At 40.7% G+C, this 26,267-nt stretch overlaps 3 protein-coding genes across 4 annotated transcripts; all 3 read left to right on the forward strand.

Moving 5' to 3' along the window:
* Positions 1 to 1,158: 1,158 nt before the first annotated feature.
* On the forward strand, positions 1,159 to 10,377 carry LOC144716036 (RNA-binding (RRM/RBD/RNP motifs) family protein). 2 transcript variants are annotated; one of them, XM_078591045.1, is made up of 9 exons: positions 1,159 to 1,365; positions 4,175 to 4,856; positions 4,925 to 5,041; positions 5,121 to 5,261; positions 6,053 to 6,226; positions 7,193 to 7,400; positions 8,776 to 8,957; positions 9,043 to 9,131; positions 10,112 to 10,377. In XM_078591045.1, exons 2-9 carry the CDS (start codon positions 4,503 to 4,505, stop codon positions 10,272 to 10,274), a joined length of 1,428 nt encoding a protein of 475 aa, XP_078447171.1. In that variant the 5' UTR covers positions 1,159 to 1,365; positions 4,175 to 4,502; the 3' UTR covers positions 10,275 to 10,377. The 2 variants fall into 2 exon arrangements, with proteins under 2 accessions (XP_078447171.1, XP_078447170.1); XM_078591044.1 differs by having other exon boundaries at positions 4,472 to 4,856.
* A 5,490-nt stretch (positions 10,378 to 15,867) lies between these two features.
* Positions 15,868 to 17,265, forward strand: LOC144716046 (pentatricopeptide (PPR) repeat-containing protein). Its single transcript, XM_078591061.1, has one exon. It carries the CDS (start codon positions 15,868 to 15,870, stop codon positions 17,263 to 17,265), a length of 1,398 nt encoding a protein of 465 aa, XP_078447187.1.
* Positions 17,266 to 21,198: 3,933 nt separating this feature from the next.
* LOC144716120 (Thioredoxin family protein) lies at positions 21,199 to 26,048 on the forward strand. Its single transcript, XM_078591173.1, has 12 exons — positions 21,199 to 21,615; positions 22,090 to 22,154; positions 22,873 to 22,945; positions 23,059 to 23,077; positions 23,162 to 23,281; positions 23,438 to 23,507; positions 23,577 to 23,620; positions 23,711 to 23,752; positions 24,213 to 24,272; positions 24,372 to 24,439; positions 25,604 to 25,661; positions 25,806 to 26,048. The coding sequence occupies exons 1-12, from the start codon at positions 21,323 to 21,325 to the stop codon at positions 25,893 to 25,895; spliced, it is 1,002 nt and encodes a 333-aa protein (XP_078447299.1). The 5' UTR covers positions 21,199 to 21,322; the 3' UTR covers positions 25,896 to 26,048.
* Positions 26,049 to 26,267: the final 219 nt, after the last annotated feature.

Genomic DNA, 26,267 nt, shown 5'->3' on the forward strand with positions numbered 1-26,267 from the left:
GAACAGAGCTGTTCGAATAAGCATTGTTCGTTTGAATCTTTCAATTAAGATTTGAATGATCCAATCCAATTCCCCATGCCTAGATAGATATAGAGAGTGTGTGAGAGAGAAAGATAATGAGATATAAAAAGAGGGAAAAAGAAAGAGAGCTGTACGAAAAGATAGAGAATGAGAGAGAAAGGTAGAGAGATAAAGTGTGAGATATATAGAGAGTGTATGAATTAAAGGTAGAGGGTGAAACATATAATTGAGGGAGAGAGAGATTGAGATGGAGAAAGCATATGAGAGAGAAGGAGAACGAGATTTATAGAGTGTGCATGAGAGAGAAAGAGAGTGTGTGCATGAAAGAGAAAGGAGTGAGATATGGAGATGTGGGAGAGAAAGATGGTGATATATAGAGAGAGGAAGAGAGAAAGAGAGAAAGAGAGAAAGAGAGAAAGAGAGAAAGAGAGAAAGAGAGAAAGAGAGAGAGATAGAAAGAGCAAGGAAGATGTACATATGTAGAGAGAGAGGAGAGAGAAAGAGAGAGAAAGCGAGCTAGATAGGTAGAGGGTGAGAGAACAATAGAGAGAAATACAAAGAGAGATAGATAGGTTAGAGAGAGTTAGATAGATATATACCAATAAAGAGAGATAGAGAGAGAAAAGCATGAGAGATTGATTGAGAGAGAGGAAAAGAGAGAGAGATAAAGAGAGAGGAAAAGAGAGAGAAAGATAAAGAGAGAAGAAAAGAGAGAGAGAGATAAAGAGAGAGGAAAAGAGAAATAGAGAGAGAAAGGGAGAGGGAAAGACAGAGAGATAGATAGAGAGAGGGAAGGAAAGAGTGAGATATATTGAGAGAGAAAGAAATATATAGACTACATAGTAATCGAGAGAAGGAGAAATATAAAGAGAGGAAGTGAGATATATATAGAGAGAAATAGATATATATAGAGAGAAATAAGGCATATTTGTAGAGAAAGAGAGAGAAAGATAGAGAGATAGATAGATAAAGAGAGATAGAGAGAGAGAAAGAGAGAAAAGGAGACGGAGAGATAGATATATAGATAGATAGAGAAAGGGAGATAGGGATAGAGAGAGATAGAAAGAGGGAAAGGGAGATAGAGAGAGAAACGTTTAGAGAAAGAGAGATAGAGAGAGAAGCATAAAGAGAGAAAGAGTGATAGAGAAACATAAGGAGAGAGAGAGAAACGGAAAAAGAGATTGGGATAGTCAGAGATAGGAGAGAAATAGAGAGAGATTGAACGAAAACCTAGATTTTGTATCCGGAAGCAGAGTCAGAAATCCAAGCTAGTGAAATCAAGTTATCAGCGTCGGTAATCACTCTTCTTCTCTCCTGCCGAAGAAGATTGATCGGAAGCAACAGGTCAGTCGCGGATTTTCGTTTTATTCTTCTGCGTGTTCCTAGTTTCCTGTTTCCTTCTGTTCTATGCTAGGGATTGTCAAGAACTTTTAATCTCGACTTTGAAATTAGCATACAAATCTTCTATGGAAGATTGCCTAAAACGGAACGATGTATGGGAATATGTTGACTCGCAGCTTTGCGGGGTTGCTAGGATTTATGCGCGTAGACGAATTCAGATGATGCTCACCTGGGCTTATTTTTCTTCAAGTTTTTCGCGAATTATGACGAAAATGATCCCTTTTTTTCTATTGGGAAGCCGATTTTTCGAAGGGGAAGCCAGAATCTCTGCTTCTTTGTGTGCAGACTGTTGAGGACTTTGAGATTATAGACAGCGGGCGAGCAAATTCAAGTCTTGAGTGAACGGAAAATCCACCCAAATACTTGCTACACCACTACTGCTGTAAACAGTGGAAATATTGAATGCTAGATACATCGATCAACTGCTGTAAACCTGATTCCGAATGCTGGTCTACGTGATCCTGTTAGTGAAATCACGAGTTACCTTTGTAAGATTTAGTGATTTAATCCCGAGTTTTGGGGATCTCCTATTGAAGCAAAAAAGAGGTCTGCATGATGATCATGTAGACCATTAGTTGATGTGATTATCGTCCTAACTTAGTCATTACAGTTGATAAGATCCAATTTTATGATTGAGTTGAATTTGTTATTGAGGCTAACGGTGAAATAACAGCACATAAGAGAGGATCGCGGCAAAACTAGAAACTGCCTCCCGCACTATGTTCATTTTGAAACCTCAATATCATCCTTTCCCCCATACCCTAAGCTTATTACAGGGCACTGGATGATTAGTATAAAGATTAGCTTGCTGGCCACATGGATAGCTTTGATCTTATTGAGACAACAATCTCTACTCAGAGATTCTCCTTTGCTTTGATGACACATAATTTCACCGAGGTCAAATTCCTCAAGCATTGAAATGTTTCTTCCTCTTTTTTACTGGCACGAAATTTACTGATGAGACTCTCGGATGCTTCAAGGGGCCCTCTAACAGTTCTAAAACTGCAGCACAACATATGGGTACTTATTCTACAATGTCCATTCGTGAAGTAGCAATCTATGTAGGCTTAGTGTTGGTAGATTTTTAGTGTGACAATTAATGCAGCAATGAAATTGATAGCTGTTATTTGATTTGGTCGAAGTTGCCTGAAATATTTGTTGTCTGGTAGGGTGAGAAAAATATTTAACCAATCTATTTATTTGTGAGATTTAGAATGTTTGGTGGGTCGCACCCAAGTTTTGCCCTCTGTTGCTTGAAATTTTCTGTAAAAAACTTAGAAGTTGTGATTGCCCCATATTAGGATGCAACGTATACCAAAAACCCCTCTTCATTGGGCTTCAGCTCCAAGAACTGTATAGAGAGGGTTGAGAAGGTGCCAAAAACAGAAAGTTGGAAAAACTCAATATCTTGGGTGCTTCGGATCATCCCTATTTATGGAGGTAACAGGATGGGCCTAAAGAAGTGTATAAAGGAAAGGCCCATAATGTGGTCGTTTTTAAAATTGGACAACACTGGGGCATGTTCACAGTTCTGTGGAAAATAGAGGTAGTGAAATGTCATAAAAGAAAGGAGTCTACATATGTCCTTCATTCGTGCGAAGGCACTTGCATGAGTAGAATTCCATGATTTCGTAACCTTATGGTTGATGGTGCAAAATAAATGCGTCTAGAGCTGTTACAACCTTCCACTTCATCTATCTAAAACTTTTTTTTGACACGATCCTAAATTTCTTGTATATTTATACAGCAAATTACTAATGCATCCAGCACTGTAAGACTTCGCTAGGCCTCTTTTCTTGTCCTTAAAATCTCTGATGTTATTCTCAGAAGGGCCTGAAAGCTTGCTCTTTTATTTTGTTTTATTTGTTCCTGAGTGGTCCTATTAATTGGCCCACTCAGCTGTCATGTTATTTAGCGCGAGGCATGTATTCATGTGGCCTGACGTGGGCCTTTGCCCAATACTATGACTGGTATTTTGACTAGTTTATCGTAGGATGGAACGAGGATTCCTTTTTTGAAAATCCAAAATGCGAGGTGAGGGAAGTCTGGCACAGCTGGAGAGGAATTCACTCTTTCATGTGATGAGGGGACCATCAAATCTGTAACTGTGATGCCTCTTTTGCGCTTAAATATGACTTGTCATTGATAATGACTTAACCGTTTATGATATTAATGAATGCCAGAAAACGGACGGTTGCATCAAAAGCTTATATAGTTCCATTCTAAAAGTATTAACATGTTTTTGTCATTTACACGAGAACAGTATTTAATGTGCGCGTGCGTAGGTATATTTTGTTAGACGTCTAGTTGTTTGTCTTAAATCATCTATATTGATGCACAAAATCCGGAACATTTTAGTTATATGCTTCCTAGGTTATGTTTTCTTCTTACTTATTTTGGAGGAACAGATCATGGAAATGAATTTCATGAGCACGTTGGTTACATCTTTTTAAAGTATGCCCAGACGAAGGCCCATTCCTAGAATTGATATATTTATCTTCTTATAAGTCATGATGCAATGTTGTATTATATTACCTTCCTTGCTTTAAAAAAAAAGGTTTCCTCAGTTCTGTTTTTCTTAAAACTACGCGCCTGGCACGTACAAATGAAAAGGCTATCCTGCACGTTGAGAGACAGAGTCATGTATGCTATTTATTTGCTAATGATAAGCTATTTGCAATTATATTCACATGGTGATACTGTTTCTCCTTGTTTTGGTTTTTGTTTCTTGTGATCACAATTGCAAACTTAGACTCTTGACCATATTTTTGGCTCACACTCCATCTAAACCTTTGGTGCTGATATCTTCCTTGGTCCTTGATAATTACCAACTTCTTGGCTATCTTTGTGAAAACATTCTGCTGCTGCCATGCTGTCTTCTACTGTCACCTACCTAGTAGCTAAGCTATCCAGCTTCAGCTTCTATTGGCCATATTCCTTTGCAGCAACCCATTCGAGATTCACTTTATGGCCAATCTTTTGTTTTCCCCTTTTCCATTTCTATATTCTCCCCTTGCAAACGCCTCGTGCTCCTTTCTTTCCTTTTCAGTCGCCTTTCAAGCCTGTCCCAGGTGTAAGAAATGCCAAGAGGAAGAGCAAATACTGCGGCTGCAAAGGCTTCTGAACCCGTCAAGCAAGTTGAAGCCAAAGAACATTTGGAAATAGATCCATATGATTACGAGGAAGAGTTTGAGTATGAAGAGATAGAAGAGGAAATCGAGGAAGAAGTTGAAGAGGAGGTAGAGGACTTTGAAGAGCCAAAAGAAGCTACTTCTGGCATGATAGTGGACAGCAAAGATGACGATGACGAGAAGCAAAAAGAACTTCTTTCTCTGCCTCCTCATGGCTCAGAGGTATACATTGGTAACATACCCCAAGGTGTCGCCAATAATGAGTTACAGTGCTTCTGCGAGCGTGTTGGTGAAGTTTTTGAGGTATTATTCTCTTTATGTTCGTCCATTGGTTTCAGAAACGCATTTCACTCTTTTTTCTCTCTCTAAAGGTGAGAATTATGAAAGAGAAGGACTCAGCAGAGAATAGGGGTTATGCCTTCGTTACCTACCGCAGTAAAGAACTCGCCTTAAAGGCTATCAAAGATCTCAGCGGGACTGAACTAAATGTAAGCAGTTTAATTTCTTCATCTTGAATGTTATCATCCAGTTTGTAATGTAATCGGTTATAACGTGGCCGTATCTTAGGGAAAGAAGGTGAAAGTCTCTGCTTCCCAAGTGAAGCATCGACTCTTCATTGGAAACGTTCCTCGTCACTGGTCAGAGGATGATTTAAAGAGGGAGGTGAAGAATGTTGGGCCCGGGGTCACTGTTGTGGAGCTGAAGAAAGTATGCCTCCTTTAAGATGCATATATTTCTCTCTTTCCATCTCTCTCACTTTCCTTTTTTTATCTGCCTATTCTGGAGGTTCTTCCTTTAGTATTTTGACATCTTTGCTTATCCACCTGGCTTCATTCACGCATGCTACATTTGACCATTGATAACACCAGTCTGACATTCATGGATTTATGTCTCTGCCAAAATTATTCAAAGATTTTCTTTTCATTTTATGATCATGTATTTTAAAAGCCATCAGAGATGAAAAACAACTGATCCTGTATGTAGGGGGGTGTCAATCAGATCAGATTTGATTGGTCCTCATTGAAAATTTTGATGGCTTGATTTAATACATTTGATCAGGATTTCTGGATCATGATCGTCCTGACAATCGAGAGGGATGATTGATGGTAACTTGTCTAATTGGGCCAGTAGTGGAATGGATAAACTTTCCTTCTATCCCGCCATCCTCTCTTTCCATGCAAAAAACAGCAGTACTGTGTAGTTCCTCTGCTGGATCGGTGCCATGTCGCAGCAGTGTAAAGCAGTGGGTTTGAGAGAAAGAGAGAATCTTTGCTTTTCTTTTCTATTATTTTGTATTCTTCTGACCATTACCAACCAATCAGTCTTTATAGATCATTCATTGATTAAGATCGCCAAATTATGATCTGGTCAATAATTTAATTGATGCTGCACTTGAATATTCTGGACTGGATGTATGGTCATTCAAATAGATTACATTGAGATTTTGCCGACCCTTCTCAATCCCATTTCATAAGTGCTTTTGGTAACTTGTTCTACAGGACCCACAAAATTCTAGTCGCAACCGGGGCTTCGGATTCGTGGAATACTACAACAATGCTTGTGCCGAGTATTCAAGAAAGAAGATGTCAATGCCGAAGTTCAAGCTGGAGAACAATGCACCGACAGTGAGCTGGGCAGATCCGAAGAATAGCGACCCATCGTCCAACACTCAGGTCTTCCTTCCCTCATCATTTTATGCGCTCTAAGAGAAAAAAAGGATAATACTTGATAAATGCCTCTTGAAGATCTATTGAGAATCAGGATAAGAGAGGAGAAGAACTACATGAGAGCCTAGATATTGCCTAAGCCCCAAGAATTTCTGAAAATGGAAAGCCTTGCCCTCAAAATAGCTAAATGCATCTAAAACGTTCACAAAAGAAACTCAACTGATGGATATTGGTACTTTATTTGTATTTTTAAACGTCTGGTTGGAGTAGGATGGTTATGAACTTTCAACCCCCCTCCCACTCAAAATTATTGGATCGCCCATAGTAAGACCTTTTAAGGTTGACTATGATATGTCTTTTTTTTGTTTTTTTTTTTTAATTTTGAACTGTGATCACATGCCCATGCTGTGGTCACCAAGGAGGACTTCCCAGTCTGTCACCCTTCCTGGTACTGCTCCCGCCCAAGCATGCATAACTTCGGAGTTCTAATGGGATCCGGTACACTAGTGTGCTGATACTAGTGTAGACTCTTATTAGAACATTAATGTGGGTTCCTATTGACCAAGGGGGATAGTGAGAAATAATAGATGTTCCCAAGGTTGAAGAGTAGAATGAGAATGATCAGAGGAGAGGCAAAATGGAGGTGGCAGGGATCGACCAGGGATCACCCGCCTGTAGACACAGCCAGGTAGAGACCATCAAGATGGACACGAATCTCAGAGGGAGAGAGATGATTAGATATCGAGAGGAGAGAAAAGTGAATTTTAGATTCACTCTTCGTGGCTGCCCTATTTCAAGGAACTACATGAGAGCCAAAAGACCAAAATACCTCTAGTGTGCTAACACGACAAAACTCACCCTAGATAGAATGGGGATTGTATCACATTCTGTCTGCATCAAATTACATGATTTTAAAATAATATCCTACCGACCATTTATAGGCATTGGGGGGGATCTCTGTTTTTTGTACAGGTGAAGGCGTTGTATGTGAAGAACCTTCCTAAGAATGTAACGCCGGAGCAGATGAAGGAACTTTTCAAGCGGCATGGGGAGATCACCAAGGTTGTGCTGCCCCCTGCCAAGCCTGGCCAGGAGAACAGCCGGTTTGGCTTTGTGCATTTTGCCGAGCGCTCAATGGCCATGAAAGCGCTAAAAAATACAGAAAGATATGAACTTGAAGGTATCATCTCTCTCTCACTCTGTGTCTCTGTCTATCTCACTCTCTCTGTGTCTCTGTCTCTATCTATCTCACTCTCTCTCTGCCTCTGTGTCTCTGTGTCTCTGTGTCTCTGTGTCTCTGTCTATCTCGCTCAGTCTCTCTCTGTTTCCGTGTCTCTGTCTATCTCGCTCAGTCTCTCTCTGTCTCCGTGTCTCTGTCTATCTCGCTCTTTCTCTCTCTGTCCCTGTCTGACTGGCTATCTCCCTGTCTCCATTTCTACGTCTTTCTGTCTGTCTTTCTCTGTCTGCCTCTCTCTGTCCGTCTCTCTCTCACTCTCTCTGTGTCTCCTTTTCCGTCTGTCTGTCTCTCAATCTATCTGCCTCTCTTTCCATCCATCTGTCTCTCTATCTCTCTCTGTCTCCTTTTCCATCTGTCTGTCTCTCAATCTATCTGCCTCTCTTTCCATCCGTCTGTCTCTCTATCTCTCTCTGTTTCTCTTCCCATCTGTCTGTCTGTCTCTCAATCTCTCTGTCTCCCTTTCCATTTGTCTGTCAGTCAATCTCTCTGTATCTCTTTCCATCTGTGTGTCTCTCTATCTCTCTTTTTCTCTTCTCATCTGTCTGTCTCTCTATCTCTCTGTGTCTCTCTTTCCATCTATCTGTCTTTCTGTCTCTCTCTCTCTCCCTCTCCTTCTCTCTCACTCTCTCCTCCCCTCTCCCTCTCCCTCCCGCTGTCCCTCTCTCTCTCCCTTCCTCTCTCTCTCTCTCTATCTAACTATCTCTCTCTCTCCCTTCCTCTCTCTCTCTATCTAACTATCTCTCTCTCCCCCTTCCTCTCTCTCTCTATCTAACTATCTCTCTCTCCCCGTTCCTCTCTCTCTCTCTATCTAACTATCTCTCTCTCTCCCTTCCTCTCCCTCTTCTATCTATCTACCTATCTCTCTCTTTCTGTCTACCCTTGCTCAACAAACACGGTTTTCTTTCTCTTTTGTTCTATTCCTTTATCTTCTCTTGTTCAACCAACCCATCTTTCCCTCTGTCTTAATATATCTCTCTGCCTTCTGGCTGACCAAACATGTCTTGATTAATTATTCTATCCCTCTCTCTCTCTCGTTTGGTCCTCTCTTTTTCTCTCTCCTTTTGTTCAGAAATTACTGGGCTTTCTCCTTTCTCCTGCTCGCTGTCTCATTTTCTCCTCGTACTCTAATTTTTCCGAAACCATGACAGATTCACATCTAACAAGGTTATCTCCATACTCATTCCCCTCACTCTTGCATCTGTTTCGGTCTTCAATCTGAACAGCCTTATCTGGTCGTGTCTCTCATTGCTTCTAATTATTAAACCTAACCAATTATGTCATCTCTCTCTCTCTCTCACACACACTCTCATTGTGGCAGGGCAAGTCCTGGATTGTTCCCTGGCGAAGCCGCCAGCTGACAGCAAGAAGGCCAGTGACTCTGGCCCTGCTCTTTCTCAGAAGGCTCCTCTCCTTCCGACCTTCCCCTCTCGTGGGGGCTACGGCCTGGTCAACCCTTTTCTCCCTCTTCCTCCCTCTTATGGTGCCACCAGTTTTCTCCAGGTCTAATTTTTTTACATTATCATCTCATAAATACCGATATTTTGTCATCAGTGTTGCATAATTATCTTGTTTAACTATTTTTTAGCCTGGAGTCTATGGAAGGGAAGCATCAGCCCCTTCCGGCTTGGCCATGGTACCAATGTTGCTCCCAGACGGACGCATGGCCTATGTTCTGTAAGTCATTATAAGTGCTTATACTTTTTAGTTATAATAATACTACTGATATAATATCGTATGGTTTCATTCTTCTTTGGTAAAAGTTTTTTTTTATGAGATATGACCGAGGTTCATTTCTTCTACTTTTAGCCAAACAAGAAAGTCCAGTATTTCAAGCATGATCAAAACGTTCTTTTTATAGATGTCCTAAATTTCTATGACTGAAAACAAGTTATTTACCACGGTCCTTTAGGCTGTAGATTTGTTGTATTTCTATGAGAGGAAGGATCATTTTGTCTTTGCCTGATAGATTTACTAGATTCTTACTAATGCAAGATCATTTATTTTGTTATGTCGTTTGGTTCCAGGTTTCCTGTTTTTCTACGAAAGTAAATCATTCATTTATTCGTTTTGAGTCTTTGGGTTCAAGAATCACTCCCGTTTCTACGAACGAAACTTCCATTAGTAGTGAGTATTTGGGCAATAGTTCTACCCGGAATCTATGAATAGAAGAATCGTTGTTTCTCTTGAGCCACAGGGCTGTAGATTTACTTCATTTTTATAAATGACAAAATCATTGATCATGTCTAGTCCTTGAGTTATACATTTCCTGCACTTCCGTGATTGGGAAAATATTTAGTCTTGGCTCTATGGGTTACACCATTTCTTGAGTTTTGAGAGTTGAAATTTTTTAGTTCTTAGATTATGTCTTCATTTCATTTCTGACTGAAAGAAACACTTTTCTATTCAGCCCAGTCTCTCCTTTAATTAAGTGTTCTTTTGAACAGAGAGGTCATTTATTCTGTTGGATCACAGGATTATAGATTTTACTGGATTTCTACGACAGGAATAGCAATTTATCATATTGTTGTGCCTTCTTGAATTACCGGATATCATATTGATTTTTCTATGAACGGAAAAATCATTTTATCTCATTATGTCGTTGTCTTTGGGCAATAAATAAGGTTGAGGGAGTGATATTTGTTTTGGGGATGCAGGCAACAGGGCAGCATCCCAACAACAACGGGCTCAGTCCAGTTGCCACTGCAGCAGCGCGGCGGGGGCGACAGAAAAGGCGGCGGCAGCTTCTCTGGCCGAGGCCGCCATGGCAGTGTAGGCAGTGGTGGTGGCCGGCCGGATCAGAGGTACCGGCCATACTAGCTCCTTGTTTCTTAGAGTTGTACCCGCATTTTTCCTTTATTTAAAATTTTGCTCAAAATTACACAAAGCGATATTGGGCGTTGAGTATGATGTTTTTATAGGATGTGCATGCTGCTAGTTGGTACTAGGTTTTGATTTGTGATATGTTCGCCACTGGACGTATCGCTATAGTGCGGGGGAATCGGACGGGATGGTTTTTTCGTCCCGGGACAAAAAATTCGTCCCGTCCAAGGGTTTGTACGAAATATAGAGATGAAAATTCATCTCGGAGACGATCAGACGGGACGGTTTTCGTCCTGTGGGACAAAAAAACCGTCCGTCCGGAGGTCTCAGACGATGGACGGACGAATCTGGATGAAAAACTGTCGGATTGACATCTGACGGTTGAGATGTAGCCACGCGGCCTCGCTAGCCACACGATCTCCGACGATGAGTATGGGTACGGCGGACGTCGGGAAAGCATATGCCAACGACGAGGACAGGAAAGGTGGCATTGGAGGGGAAGGAAGTATGGTGTCCGTAGGGGGAGTGAGGTGGCACCGGAGAGGGAAGAAAGTAGTGAGCCGGGAGAGGTGGCACCGTATGCCGACGACGAGGAGGGGGAGGGGCGGATAGCCAGTTAGCCATCGGATGGGAGAGGTTTCTTCTTTCTATCTATTGGTAGGTTGTACGCTGAACGACTCAACAGACAACATACCTTTAATTAAATTTAAAAAATAAGACTGGTTTTTTCGTCTGGGATGAGGGATGGGACGGTTTTTCCCCCGGAGAGGATGAAAAATCATCCCGAACGGACTGGACGGGACGGTTTTCATACTGACCTTTGCCCCTGCGCTGACTCCAGACGTTGGACGCGGCAAAAATCATCCTGTCCCCTCCATCGTCTACATTCGGGACTGACCTTCGTCCCTGCACTGACTCCGTACGTTGGACGGGACAAAATTTGTCCCGTCCCGTCCATCGTCCACATTCGGGATGATCCGGAACTATACGTATCGCCTTCGATGTAATTTTGATGATGAAGTGCATCAATTATGTAAAGATGGATAAATTCAAGGGGGAGATGAATGAGAGAGAGAGAGAGAGAGAGAGAGAGAGAGAGAGAGAGAGAGAGAGAGAGAGAGAGAGAGAGAGAGAGAGAGAGAGAGAGAGAGAGAGAGAGAGAGAGAGAGAGAGAGAGAGAGAGAGAGAGAGAGAGAGGGAGATATGAATGGGAATGGTCGGAAGAGGTTCAACAGAGGAGGTAGGGATCAACCATGGACGAGCCACCTAAAGATGTGGCGAGGTAGAGATGTGGTAACTAAATTGGACATTGTTTAGGCATCTGCCCTGCTGATTTTTTAGGCAGTGGATTTGTTTGTATCCATTTGTGACATTATAAAATCAGATCTAATGTAATAGATTAGTCCTTCCTTTTCATTTAGAAGTTACAGTTCTGGCTGGAATGACATTAGAATTTTGGAAACCAGAGTGGGTAGCATTCCAATTGAACACAGTATACCTAGTTGAATATTAACAAAAGGAAAAACAATCAAAGAGCAAAGCTAAGCTTCTAACAAAATTACGACTTGGGAAAAATCAAATATGAAGCATAAAAATTAAAGTACAAAATCTGGAGCATTATTGAATTAGAATGACCAAAAGAATAATGCTTTAACATGAGAAAACAAGGGGGCAATTCCATGTTGAAATAAGAGTAACACTTTGTAAAGTAGCTGAGCTGTACTGCGGAGGAGGAAATAGACAAGTGTTGTCATTTGGTTGCGAAGAATATGAGTCCTTGTTAAAACAACTAGAAAGAATTATTGAACAAAAAATATATCAATGTTTTGTTAAGCTTGGTCTTTTTATTAAGGTGCAAACAACACAGTAAAACAAGAAAAAGGGAATTTATGGCACTATTTTCTGAAAATTAATTATATATCTCTTACATAGGTTCTGACTAAAGTCCTTGTGTGATAGCTGGACAAAAACATGTAGTAGTTCCAAAAGTACAAAACTTACAATGATTTACCTGGGATTGTTATTGGGATTCCGATGTTAAGAGATACAAATGTATAAAGCCCAGTATCCCTCTCCCAAATTTATATTCTGATATTTAAGGTATATTTTGCTTAACCTCTTCTCTCTAATGACAGAGGACAATACTTGGGGCTAGACATAATGGAACTGAATGGGACATCCGTTCAGTCACCCATCTCAGGCCATGCTGTTCTGTCCCAATCCAGTCTGAAAATCTGTTGAACAGGACGACGTGAACAAGACGAAAAGGTGACCCGTAAGACAAATGAAGAAAAAAACATAGCAATGATTAATAAATAAACTAATGGAACAGAAGATGACAGAATAGAACAGGTGCCGGTCTTCCAAGATGGATAGAATAATTTGTTCCGTCCGGTTCCATTTCTGCCAAGAGGTATATCAATATTTCATCTTCCCGTTGGCGTCATTGTCTTATGATGAACATGACAACGATGGCGACTATATTTGGTGCCCTGTAGATATCCTCAGACAAAAAGTTTATAGTTTGTAGTTTATTTGTCAAATTTGCTGAAAAAGCCATATTTAATTCACAAGATTACAGAAATTTGGAGAATAATATCAGGCTCGTGAGATGGCAGCAGCAACGACAAAGACAACAACCAGTGCCTTCTATGACATCGACGGCTAATGTATTCAACAACAGGGTCGTGGATAGGACACAACGTTGATGTTATTCGCCAAGTTCACAATATGTATATTATTGGTCACTTGTACATAAAAGAGATGTTTTTATTCATGATCATCAGTATTTGGTAAAAATATCGAGGTTACGTCAAGGGCAATACTGGATTTTTTTTCAAACAACTAAAATCTAATTAAAACTTATAGATGTCATAACCTCCTTTTTCATCATTTAAGAACCATCATCACCATCAACCCTAACATTCGTCCCATGATGTTACCTTGCCAAGATCTTCATCATCCATCTCTCATCCGTCATCCATCGCCTATCATGTCCAAGGACAGAGAGCTAGATCACACCTCAATCACCATGATGGACAACATGACCAAGGACAGAGAGCTAGATTCATCCATCATGTCATCTGTCACATCATCCATTAAAACCACAGCCTCCTAAAGCATCACCTATGTCATCACATCACCAACCACACCTCAATCACCATGACGGACGACATGACCAATGGCAGATAGCTCGATCCATCCATCATGTCATCTGTCATGTCATTCATCACATTCCCAGCCTCCTCAAGCGTCACCTATCCCATTGATGGAAATATATGTGGCCAACAAGCCAATCACACATTCCATGTCTCGTTCTATGTTAATTAATAGAACATATTCATTATAATGCACGTGTGATGCTTATAATGAAGTCCATGAATACATGTTCGGATTTAGTGAATTATGGTGAGATCATATTACAGAGATAACTAGTCTTTAAACATGTGTTCTAAATATTCCTATTCAAAGGATACACGAGAAGGACACCGAAGTATCCGTATAGAATAACAATATCTAGCCTCACTCATATGATGAGTATGGCCGTTCCCGTATCCATTAGTTTGGAGACACTAAGGATAGAGTGGGTGCTTTTTAGTGGAAAGAGTTCATTGAATTAATCCGTACGAATCTCATAATGGTATTATACTGAACTGTCGATCATGTTGATTTACGTTACGGTTGTGTAAGTGGTCTTTAGACCTGAGACACCAAAGACGTCTCGTGGACGAACAATTTTACGTTGACTATGACCTACACATCCCTAATCATGTGACTCTAAATAGTCTTAGTTCGGGTGCATCAAGAAGTTTACGAAGACCATTGAGTGGTCAAGATGGGATCGCCAACCATGGGTATAAGAGGTGACAGCTCAAGGAAGACGATCTGATGAATTCCTTGGCCAAGGCAATGAAATATCGGGAGAAGAGTTCCTTGATGATTTCCAAACGCATCAATACTAACTTGGATGACCGATTAGGGTTTGACAGTTGGCCATACACTAAGTCGTCCTAGGAGTGTCAAGTGGGTGAGAGACAATACATACACAGTAACCGATGACGAACAGGTTCCATGAGTGAGTTGATACACAATCCTTTGTATCTTCTCGAACACGAGGTGTAGCTTGGCACGCCACGTGTTGGAGACTCAACCTATCCAATCGGGTTAAATCGATCTGACACTAATTAATCTATATGATGATATTTTTAATTAATTTGGAAGACCAATATAGGTTATTGGGCCACTGGAGTCGTTAACTACATTGATACATGGGCCTAAAGTGTCACACACAAATGGTCTTTTGGATGTCGGAAGATATACTTAAATTCTGGGAAATTTTGTGAAAAATACCCACTTAGTATAAATTGGGGAAGGACTTGAATGAAATTCACCTAAGCCAAAATTGTTCAGGGGACTTGCCCTTCTTCTCCCCTCTCTCCATGACTTCTCTCCACTCCTGATGCGATCGGGACGACGTAATGACGGCGACGGAGGTTGAATGGGGCTCGTAAACGAGAAGGAGCAAATCCGATGTGCCGAGGACCGCGTGGATGCATCTAGAGTCTGCAGACTTGAGTAGCTCGACTCGTCTCGCTCCGAGTTCCAAGAAATCACAATGAGATCCGTGCACATGTGCTTTGTTTCATTATTTTATCGATGTCGTGTGATTTCGCAGAAGTCTTCCGCTGCGTATTGTTATTATTTCTTTATCTAGATCAAGGCCAGTAGAACCCAACACCCATCACATCACCAACCACGCCGCAGTCACCATGACGGACAATATGACCAATGACAGATAGCTCGATCCATCCATCATGTCATACGTCACGTCATTCATCACATTCCTAGCCTCCTAAAGCGTCAACCATCCCGTCTCATCACCAATCACGCCTCAGCCACCATGACGGACGACATGACCAATGACAGAGAGCTCAATTCATTCACCATGTCATCCGTCACATCATCCATCACAGCTATAGCCTCATAAAGCGTCACCCATCCCGTCACGTCACCAATCACGCCTCAGTCAACATGCCAAACCCTCAGCGATAGCTCTAGTAGTGATAGATATAGTGCAGGGACACAAACAGGATTATTTTTCATCCCAGGATAAAAAAGCATCGTGTCTGTGAGGATGGACCAAAATCGGGACGGAAATTCGTCCTGAGACCTCTGGATGGGATGATTTTCATCCACTCGGACGAAAAAACCGTCCCGTCCGCAGGTCTTGGACGAAAAAAACATCCTGTCCGCATCCCTGCACTGATTCCGGACGTCGGACAGGACGACCTTCGTCGCGTCCCCTCCATCGTCCATGTCCCAGACGATCCTGAACTATAGTGAGAGGTCTCCAGACAAGACGGGGGAACGAGAGAGAGAGACTCCGAGCAGGGTTCACGGTGGGGAGTCGCGACTCCCTCTCAATTCCAACTCTATGAGTCACGACAGACCCAAATACGAATTCGACGATGGCAACGAGAACGACGACAAATTCCAGGGACTCCGAAGACGGGGACAACCGTCCCATCCGTCATCCGTCCCGAAGCTATAAATTCAACCAGAGACTTGAAAAGCTCCTTATAAGATCGCCATGGCCAGCGGTCGGCAGATCGCAAAGCTCTGCCCCAAATCTCTCTCCCCGTCGTCTCCTCCGCCATCGCTGCTCCAATTCCTAGCTCAAGAACTTCGCCATGGCTTGACGCCATTGGAGCTCCTCCAATTCCTCCGGAAGAAGCTCCGAAACCACCCCAAATGGGCGCAATTCGATCTCTTCGTCTTCAATTGGGCGTCCTCCGTCGACGCCTTCCGCCATGATCACACCACCACCGAGTTCATGGTCAATTCCCTCTGCGCAGCTCGCCGGCTCGACCAGCTCGCCCTTCTCCTCCCCTCGATCGGGCCTCCTCACAGTTGCCCCTGCTCCGGCGACGGCATCTTCGCCTGCCCTCGCCTCGAACCCACCTTCCGCTCCGCCATCGCCGCCTTCTCCCAGAACGGACGGCTGGATGACGCCCACGCCGCCTTCTCCCTGATGAAACGCTCCATCGACGGCAAGCCCGGCGCCCACGTCTACAACATCTTGATGACCGGCTTCTGCAAGATCAACCGCCATGACAGGGTCTCCGAGCTCTTCCAAACCATGGAATTGGACGGGGTGAAGCCCGACGAGATCACCTTCAACGTCATGATCAACAGCCTCTGCAGGAACAATCGGCTGGACTCCATCCCCCTCCTGTTCAAGATCATGAAGAACAAGGGCTGCAACCCGAATTCGATCTCGTTTAACACTCTGATCAGTGGGTTCGTGAGGCAAGGCAGGATTGAACAAGGGATTGAGATGGTTCGTGAGATGATGGGATTGGGATTTCAGATCTCCAGAGCTACTTGTGATATCATTGTCAGAGGGTATTGCAAGAAAGGGAAGATCTTGGAAGCTTGCAATCTGGTTATGGAGTGGGTGAGATTGAGATTTTTGGGTCCAACAGAGTTTGATTGCTTGGATTTGGTGTTTGATCTTTGCAGGGCGGGAGAGATTGGGAAGGGGGTTGAACTGGTTGAAGAACTCAGATTATATGGGATGAAGCCAGGGATTATAGCCATTGGAGCTCTGGCAGAGGCCATGGCTAGAGAAGGAAGAGTGAAGGAGGCTGCTTGCTTGATGGAGAGGGCTATGGAGGAAGAAGAAGGAGATGGGCTGCCTGATATTGTCACATTTAATGGGATTTTGAGAGAGTTTTGTGCAAGAGGGAGGGTGATGGAGGCTGAGAGGTTGAGGAAAGTGGCCATGGGAAGAGGGTTCTTGCCAGATGGGTCTACTTTTGAGATTGTGGCCATGGGGCTTGGCAGAGAGGGAAGGAAGGAGGAAGCTTTGGCTGTCATTGATGAGATGTTGGATGCTGGGTTTATACACAATATTCATGCCTATAATGCTCTTGTGAGTAGAGTGAGTGCCTTGGGGAGAAGTGGGAGGCTCAAGCTACCACTGTAAGTTAGAATTGTTTTTTGGTGAAATATAAGTTAGAATTATTTATGGCTCGTCAAGCATCATTTTTTTTTGATATGATCCCTGACCCTCCTGGTGATAGTCTTGTCTTTTGGCCATCAGGGTCATCTATGTATCTACCTTTCGTGTTTTTTTTAAATAGCTCAGCACTCACTTTAGGAGGGCAGACAGAAAGTATTATGTTTGTGGTTTTTCTTGTCCCTTCTCTCCTCTATGTCAAAATCCTGTCTCTTTCCTTATGATCCTCGTCCTCGTGATCGGCTCTTCTCTGCGTCTTCAGGCAGATTACCTCTGGACAATCCCTACCTCCTCCGTTCGACCTCTTCCTTGACCATTTCTGATCTCCTCTCCATCCCGGGAACTCTCTAGTTCATTTCTGATCTACCAATTTAGGTTTGCATTATGAGAATTACATTGAAGACGATATGTCCCACAAGGAATGTATCAGAATTCTAGTTTTTTGCGGTCTACAAATTATGATCATCAAAGCTATAATTTGTTATGATTTGATCGGTTGATGAATGTTTTCTTTGGTTCACATACCTCCAACTTGATGATCTTTAGGTGTCTGACAGACAATTAGTCCATTTTTTTTTCTCTCAAGCCTGGGCATTTATTGATTAGGAGTCTTGAGTCATTTATTGATTAGGTCTCAACTGGATACAAAAGGCCCTAGACTTTTATCCTTTACAGAAAAGGCTTTTCTCTATGCTTGAATGGTGTACCTAAATTTTCTAATGTAGAGTGATTTTCTTAAAGAAATATGTAGTTTGATTGCTGATATCAGAATGAGGATACCTTCTTGCAAAAGTTTATTTCGTGCATTTTACAAGGTGTTGGTTATTTAGGCTTTCAAACTGTTGGCAAAGGAGACATGGTCTGTTTGGTGATAACTTCAGTAGAAAACTTGATTATAGTTTTAAATATATTCCCGTTTATGAAACGAATGTTTTTATTCAAATTGATCTCGGCAGTATTTCATACGGAGGAAAAAACATTGAAATCAGCTGTAATGTTATTTCTCATGATAAAAGAGGGTATTATAATGTCTCATTATCCAGTATATTTTAAATATTCTTATAGCATCCTTAAGATGGAAATCCCTTCATTACATGAATAGATATTATTGAGAGGTGGTAACCAAAATGGAAATAGATAATCTAGCTTACTTTACCCTGTCATCAAATTTATCTGACTATAAGAGATAAAAGTTAAGATGTGTAAAATGTCATTAACTTTGACTACGTCAAATATCAGGTCTAAGGTGAGCACTCAAAAGTGAGAATTCTATTACCAAGAGATTTACTGCATCTTAGCTGTGTTTAGTATTAGACATACTGACCACAAATGTCATTAACATTAATAAATTGCATGTCATTACTTTTAATGCATACAATTACATTACTGCATTTTCATGCTCACAAAATGTTGCAAAATGGAAAACTTACATGAACCAACTTAGAAACCAGGAAAAAATCATTCAAGGGATAAATTGATCATCACCTTATCAAGTTCCTTTTGGGATGTCACTCAACATCAAGATGGCCAGACTGTTAATGTTGCGAACCTCAAACTATGTAAGGAGTGTATTACCGATCATGCATCAATATATAAACAACTAACAAGTCATATAAATAAATAAAATCTAATAGTTTTAGACAACTTAATATAAGTTTAAGAGCAAACACTATCACTACATCAATGCCTCTAAGGCTTATGATAAAATCAGGCCTTTAAACTAAACAAAATCAGAGCCAAATCATTTTACCTGTCATTAAGGCCCAAATATCTCTCTTTTATTGCATTCATGCTTTAGGCTGAACAATTATGTTATTGTACAATTAAAATAGTTTAAATATTTTATGCAAACATCTCAAATTTATGAGCTTTTCGGATTGACTGTGAGGGAGAACAAGATTGTCATTAATGGTGGGAATTGATTTACTCTTAAGTACTCTTCTTCAATATATTTTCAGATTTCATCAGATCTCTTTAGATCTGTATCATTGTCTTAAAGCAGCTAAAATTTTTATTTTGCCTGAAAAGGAAAAACATGAAAATCTATTAATCATTAAGTTTTCTTTTTGGTACAGTGGTTCTATTAATTCCTTACCTAAGATTTAACTTGGGAGAGGTCCCAAGTAATTTTATTATTAAACTTTAATAATCGAAAAATTCTAAAATGGTAAAAAATATTGGGCTAGTAGAAGCTCAATGGTAAACTAAGATTCAACTTCTTTATAATTGTTGTAGCCAAAAAGCCCATTTATGGAGGCACATTTGAAACTGGTGGCCCTAGATGGAGAGCCTTCAAGAAGTTTGGAAGATTTGCAGAAAAATATACTTAGAGACCCACAAAAGCCTCTAACACTATCCTCTTTCAGATTACTCTTCTAACATAATCTGCAGACTATCTCTGGTACAATTTTTCAGGGGTGCAGATCTTTTGTTTTGTCTTGTCAAAATCCTCTTGAGACACACAAAGTATCTTCTGATATATTCTACAAGCCCCAGAATCTCCATATCATCTCCGCTCAGGCCTGTCACTCTCCTGACCTTATGTTTATAGGGTCAGAAGGTTATTTTCCAATGTTTTAAGTTGCCTTTTCGAGTTTATTGTCACTATGGATGACCCTACAACTTTAATGACATATATAATGCCTTGTGTAGCCTTGAAGGGTGATTATTGAAGTACTCTATTTTGTTGAGAATTTTGTTTCTCCCCTCCAAGTGTTCCCTTTGTTGGAGAATGTTCTAGTGTTTAAAGCTAGTTCTATGGACTTGGGACTTGGCTGCTTCAAGTTGATCAACGCTTGTGGATTCAAGTTATGTTCCTATATTATTCTTGGACCATGATTGTGGAAACAATGGTGAAATATATAGTATGAAATTGTATTTTTATATTATTAGATACCCCTCCCATCAAGATGAAAGGAAATCGTGGCGCATGTATCATTCTATTGAACTAAAGAGGGCATAGATCATGTCGAAGAGAGAGAGAGAGAGTTGGAGGAGAAACAGAGAGAGATGGAGAGGGGAGTGAGGGAGAGAGAGACACACACACACGTAGAGAGAGACAGTGGGAGTGCGAGAGAGATAGACAGAGAAAGAAAGAGAGATAGAGACAGTGAGTTATATATACAGAGAGAGACAAAGAGAGAAAAATTGAGACATTTAGATAGAGAGAAATAGAGAGAGGGGGACAGAGAGAGAGAGAAGAGAGAGAGACATAGACCTAGAGGGAGACAGAGACAGGGAGATCGAGTGAGAGAAACAGAGAGACAAAGAGAGAGATAGAGAGAAACATATAAAGAGACAAGGACATAGAGAGAGACATAGACATATAGAAAGACAGAAGGAGACATGGAGAGACATAGAGAGACATAGAGGGAGACAAGGACATAGAGAGATATATAGAGAGAGACAGAGAGAGATATAGAGAGAGATATAGAGAGAGACATAGAGAGAGATATATAGAGATACATAGAGAGAGATGTAGAGAGAGACATAGAGAGAGACAAGGACCTAGTGAGAGACATGGACATAGAGAGAGACAAGGACCTAGTGAGAGACATGGACATAGAGAGAGACAATGACCTAGTGAGAGGCAGAGACATAGAGAGAGACAAAGACATAGAGAGAGACAGAGACATAGAGAGAGACAGAGACATAGAGAGAGACAGAGACAGAGAGAGAGACAGAGACAGAGAGATAAAGACATAGAGAGAGACAGAGACAGAGACATACAGAGAGACAGAGAGAGACAGAAACATAGAGAGAGAAATAGAGAGATAAACAGAGAGAGAGACGTACAGACAGAGAGTGGAGAGAGGTGTCATCATAATTTAATCACAAATACTGCGATTCATCTGATGAAACACACACATTATAATCTCCAAATCAGAGTAGAGCAGTATAAGATTAAAGATAGCGGCCCCTCTCCCGCCACGCCTCAATCTCCCAACCTTCAATCCTCTACTCCAAATCCAAATCCAAATCCAAATCTTGCTGAGCTCCGTCGAGCTCCTCCCTTTCTTCATCAATGGCAGGGGTTATCGGCTTCCGCCCGGTGCCCACTTCGCCATCAATCGCCTCAAGGAGCGTCTCCCGTCGTCCCTCTCTTTACCCTTCTGTCCGCGCTTCCTCCGATCTACCCTCTTCTTCTTCTTCTTCTTCTTCTTCGGCGACAGAGGAAAAGAGAAGTCTTTCCCCTCCCCCAGGCTTCAAACCTCCCAAACCAAAGAGATTTGCTGTCCGCGGCGACAAGGTGCTCGATGTGCTCGGGGCTTCTCTCGCGCTTCCGTTCCGCCTCGGCACGGGCGTTTTCGTTTCTGGGTATGCCTGGAAATTTTGATTTTCTTGTTTCCATTTGCATTTTTTGTTTGATTTGTTGAATAGAGGGCTGATAATGCTTTTGTGGAAGTTTATTCATTGTTCACTGGATTCTCTTGTTTTCGCCTGTGAATTTTTTCTCTTCTGACATGTACATTGTGTTTCTGTTGTGCTCTGATTTTTTCGAAAATCTGTGAAGTGGGAGTTTAAAATGCTTTTGTAGAGATCTCTTCACTGATCACTGTCTTTTCTATTGACTTTAAACTGCTCTGAAGTCTCGGTTCTTCCTTTTTTACCTCGGCGCTGGTATATTCGTTTATGGGTAAGGCGGAGAATTGATTTCTATTCCATTTTGTCTGTGGATTGAAGAATAAAAGGTGTAGAATGCTTTTGAAGAAATCTCTTCGTTGTTTAATGGCTTGTCTTTAGACTGAAAACTGCTTAGAAACCTTAATTCTTCTGTTTCCATATTGATAGGTACTCGGCGGCTTTTGTATCAGATGCTGACATTCCTCCTGGCCAGTATGCCCTCAGAATAGCAGGTTTGCATAATTCTAGCTGCTGGGTTAGTTCTTATTGTCTGTATAGAGGAGAGAGAATACATATTTGTTACCCTTGTTTTCTTAGGCTTGATGAATTTTTGATTGATGAAACATTGTATGCTATACAAGGCAGGTCTATCGAATGATGAATTTAACAACCTTAGAAGGTTAATTCATCGTATTATTTGAATGATACCAGAGTGTTTTACGCACCAAAATTTCTTGAATAGGTTTTCAAAGAAATATTCATGACTAGTCTTTACTAACGAACCATGTTTTGATTTGATATCAGTGTCCTACTCATGGAAGTCTTACCATAGATTTAAGGTATAGAATGTGATTTGATGAGTTTTCTTTCTAATTTAACGACCATGAGGGTAACCTTACTCTCACCATCAAATTTGATTTTAATCCATTCTCTCTACTTTTATTTAGAAGTGAATATATATTTTTACATCATCATATGAAGTGGGTATAATGTTAGTGAATATTCCGATATAATTTTAAGTAAGAAATAGTTCATTATTTGATAAACACTTGGTGTAGCTTCTTGATTAATGAGCTCATTATTATCAATTTTATTTTATCACAATATTTTTGACAGAAATCAATAGGGATCACTGGAGTTCAACGGAAATTTTGGTGAAAGATTTTAAATAATGGTTTTAGTTTTTTTCCTACGTGAGGAGCAATGATCTGAAGTCATCGTTCTTGTCAGGCCTCACAGTGAAGGAAACCTCAAAATTGGGTCCTCGCCCGGAGAAGCCGATCGAGATTTATGAATTTGAAGGGTATATTTTTTCTATTTTTCTCTGGAATCCTAGTTGAATGAATTATTCTTGATGGAGGTTTTATTGCATTGAAATTTTCATATGATTGCTTTGATCTATCCACTTGGGAGCAGCTGTCCATTCTGTCGCAAGGTTTGGCGTCACATACTCTTGCAAATCACATTCTTTTGAGACTAATCTCTTTACTTTTTGAATCTGATGTTTATTGATTCTCAGGTCAGGGAAATTGTTAGCATACTAGACCTTGATGTATTATACTATCCGTGCCCAAGAAATGGGCCTCAGTATCGCTACGAAGTCCTCAAAATGGGAGGAAAGCAGCAGTTTCCTTACATGGTAATCTTTTTTTATTATTTCTCAGTTTTTGGTACTAATTTAGCATTAATGGGTCTAAACACTGGGCTTAAATTCACGGGTGTTGATTAAAGTAAAAACTTCACCAGTATACCGGGACGGGTGACCTGTCTCACAGATAGACTACGTTGAATTCAGGTGGACCCAAACACAGGCGTATCAATGTATGAGTCGGATGAAATCATCAAGTATTTGGTTCAGAAATACGGTATAACCTTTCAAATTATAATGTATGAATTGACGAACTGTCATTAAAATTCGGTGTACTGTTCTTCAGGTGATGGCTCTGTTCCTTCAATGCTTTCACTTGGGCTGCTGACTGTACGCACCTGATATATTGTTGGGATTTTAAAAATTTTCCTTGCACCAAAGAGTTGTCATTTCTATGTGCATTTTTGTTTCTATTTTCAGACTCTCACAGCAGGTCTTGCAATGATTGGCCGGTTTGCAAAGGCAAGAACCTCTTCCGTACATGGCCCTTTCTTTTTATGACTTGTCTTTGCTGTCACGGATAACTATGATCGGAGGACAATGATGAGTCATCATTGTCGCTGGCATTCATCACAGCAGGATGATGATGACGATGGCAATCGTCATCAGCTTTTGTCCACAGGTAGGATGTCGATGCTGATTTTGTCTCATCACTCTACCGCTGGTAATCTCACTTAGATTAAGAGATACACTCACTAAATTGTCATTGTCATTTGTTTGCTGAAGACAATGACGATTACAATTTTCATCATTGTCGATGAACAATAGTTATGATTTCTGCCATGAATGGTACTCCATTATTTTTATAGTAAAATATTTTTTTTCTGTTTATGGTAAAAAAACTACTGATTTTTTTCAATGGTGAGACTACTTCGAGGGGGTGATGAGTTATGGATTCCCTCTGAATTGTCTTGTGTTACAGGGTTCTTCTTATACTCCGGCAAGACCTATTGAGAAACCCATTGAAGTCTGGGCTTATGAGGTTGGCATCTTAAAATCTGTGAATAACTAAGGAAAATGAGAGGGGTAGAGATAATCTGGTCTATAAAACTTATCATGTCTGGTTTTCTTGCGTATTTAGGGCTCTCCTTTTTGTAAGCTTGTGCGAGAGGTCCTCGTTGAGCATGAACTGCCACATCTGATGCACTGGTACCCTTCTATTTATGCTCTTGGTGGCTTATCATAATTGACGTGTTTTTTCAGTTCATTGGATGCTTTCATGACATGATATCAACATGATTTGCGCTCTTTTGTGGTTACCGATTAGTTCGGGTGACCGCCTCATGAATTTTCAAAAAAAAAAAATGATTGGCGCTCTTTTAAGTATCGCTAACTTCAGTGATTGACTATTAATCGGTCATATTTTTACTTCCATCTTCTAACTTACCAATTCTATGTTTTTTATAAAATGTTTATTAGGGAACCAGAATTGGGTTGATCACTGATTTCAGGTGATCTTCCCACTTTTCATTCAAAAAAAAAAATTAGGGAACCAGAAAGAATAATCCGTCTTTGCTCGATTGACATAAAAAATGTTGGTTGATTTCCTGCATTTTGTTTGTTTTCCCTTGACTATGCCAAGGAACAGAAACAGGGAACTTATTTTCTATTCTCAGAATCTCTACGTTATAGTTTCTTTCTTATACCTTTCCATTATGACAGAGAGATGATGACAAGTTCATCATCGTCATCCTTACATTGTGTTGTATCACGCCACCGAAGACAATTTCCAGATAATGATGACGAATTCATCATTAATAATTGGGTGGAGAGGACCATGATGATGCAAAATTTGGCATCATCATAGGAATCAGCTACCCAAATAATCCCTTAGAAAAAAATCAAAGATATATCCGTAACATTAACATAATCAAAGATATATCTAAGCTTTGGATATGCACAAACCCTGCTCTGAAAAATCTCCCCTCTTCTACTGAATGGATGGATTGCAAATTCATCAACGTCGTTGAAATATTCTGCCATTGTCATCACCATCCATGATTTACTTGAACAAATGACGACGTTAAAATCATCATTATCATCGTCGTCACTGTCCATCTTGTTAGTGATGCTGAACCCTACCTATGTGACATGACTACTCATTAAACTTTCCTGGAAGGATCTCTCTGTAACCATTTATGGCAGACTAAGACTGTCCTCTTATGAAGTTCCAGATAAGGCGTCAAAGATAAGTCATCAGCTATCAGAAAAAAACAATGGCCCTATTTTTCCTCGATCTCTGTCTTCTCTCACTGATACATGAAGCCGAATTTACATGCGAAAGAATTATGACCAGAGTGGATTTAACTGCAGTGTTGCCAGAGGAAGCCCGAGGAGACAGGAGCTGTTTGAGAGGGTGGGGAATTTTCAGGTGATTTTCTCCTAAACCAAGATATATTTATATCTTTGTTCGTGTTAATGGGCTAGTTCTTGTTAATGGGCTAGTGCCTGTTAATGGGCTGTTTCTAGTTAATGGGCTGTTGTCTGTCTTCTAAGTGGGTGTTAACTTAAGCAGGTTCCTTACATAGAAGACCCAAATACGGGTGTCAAGATGTTTGAGAGCGCAGAGATCATCGACTATCTGAAAGCTACCTATGCTATCTGATGATAATGAACGAGCCAGAATTATTTTTTGGCTCTTGTGAAGATACTTTTTGCCTCAGCTCTTCCTTGTTGTAGAATTAAGTTGAAACTTTATTTGTGGCCTCTGTTGTTTTGTAATGTCTGTCCTAGAAAATATATTTAAACATTTTTGCAATTGGATGCGGCAACTCTAAAATAGGCTGAATTATATTAAATGAATGTTACAGAAACTGCAGGGAGGAAGGTTCTTTGCTGACAAAATGGGTAAAGTGGCAATATTTGTTTTATCTTCATATACAAACATTATGAACCAATTTTCAGCACTTGAATCATTGACTAGATAAGGACAAGGTCTTCCAAACCAACTTCTTCAAAACAGTAGTAAGATAGTTCA

This window comes from Wolffia australiana, chromosome 20 (genome assembly GCF_029677425.1).
Source record: "Wolffia australiana isolate 7733 chromosome 20, ASM2967742v1".
Lineage (NCBI taxonomy): Eukaryota > Viridiplantae > Streptophyta > Magnoliopsida > Alismatales > Araceae > Wolffia > Wolffia australiana.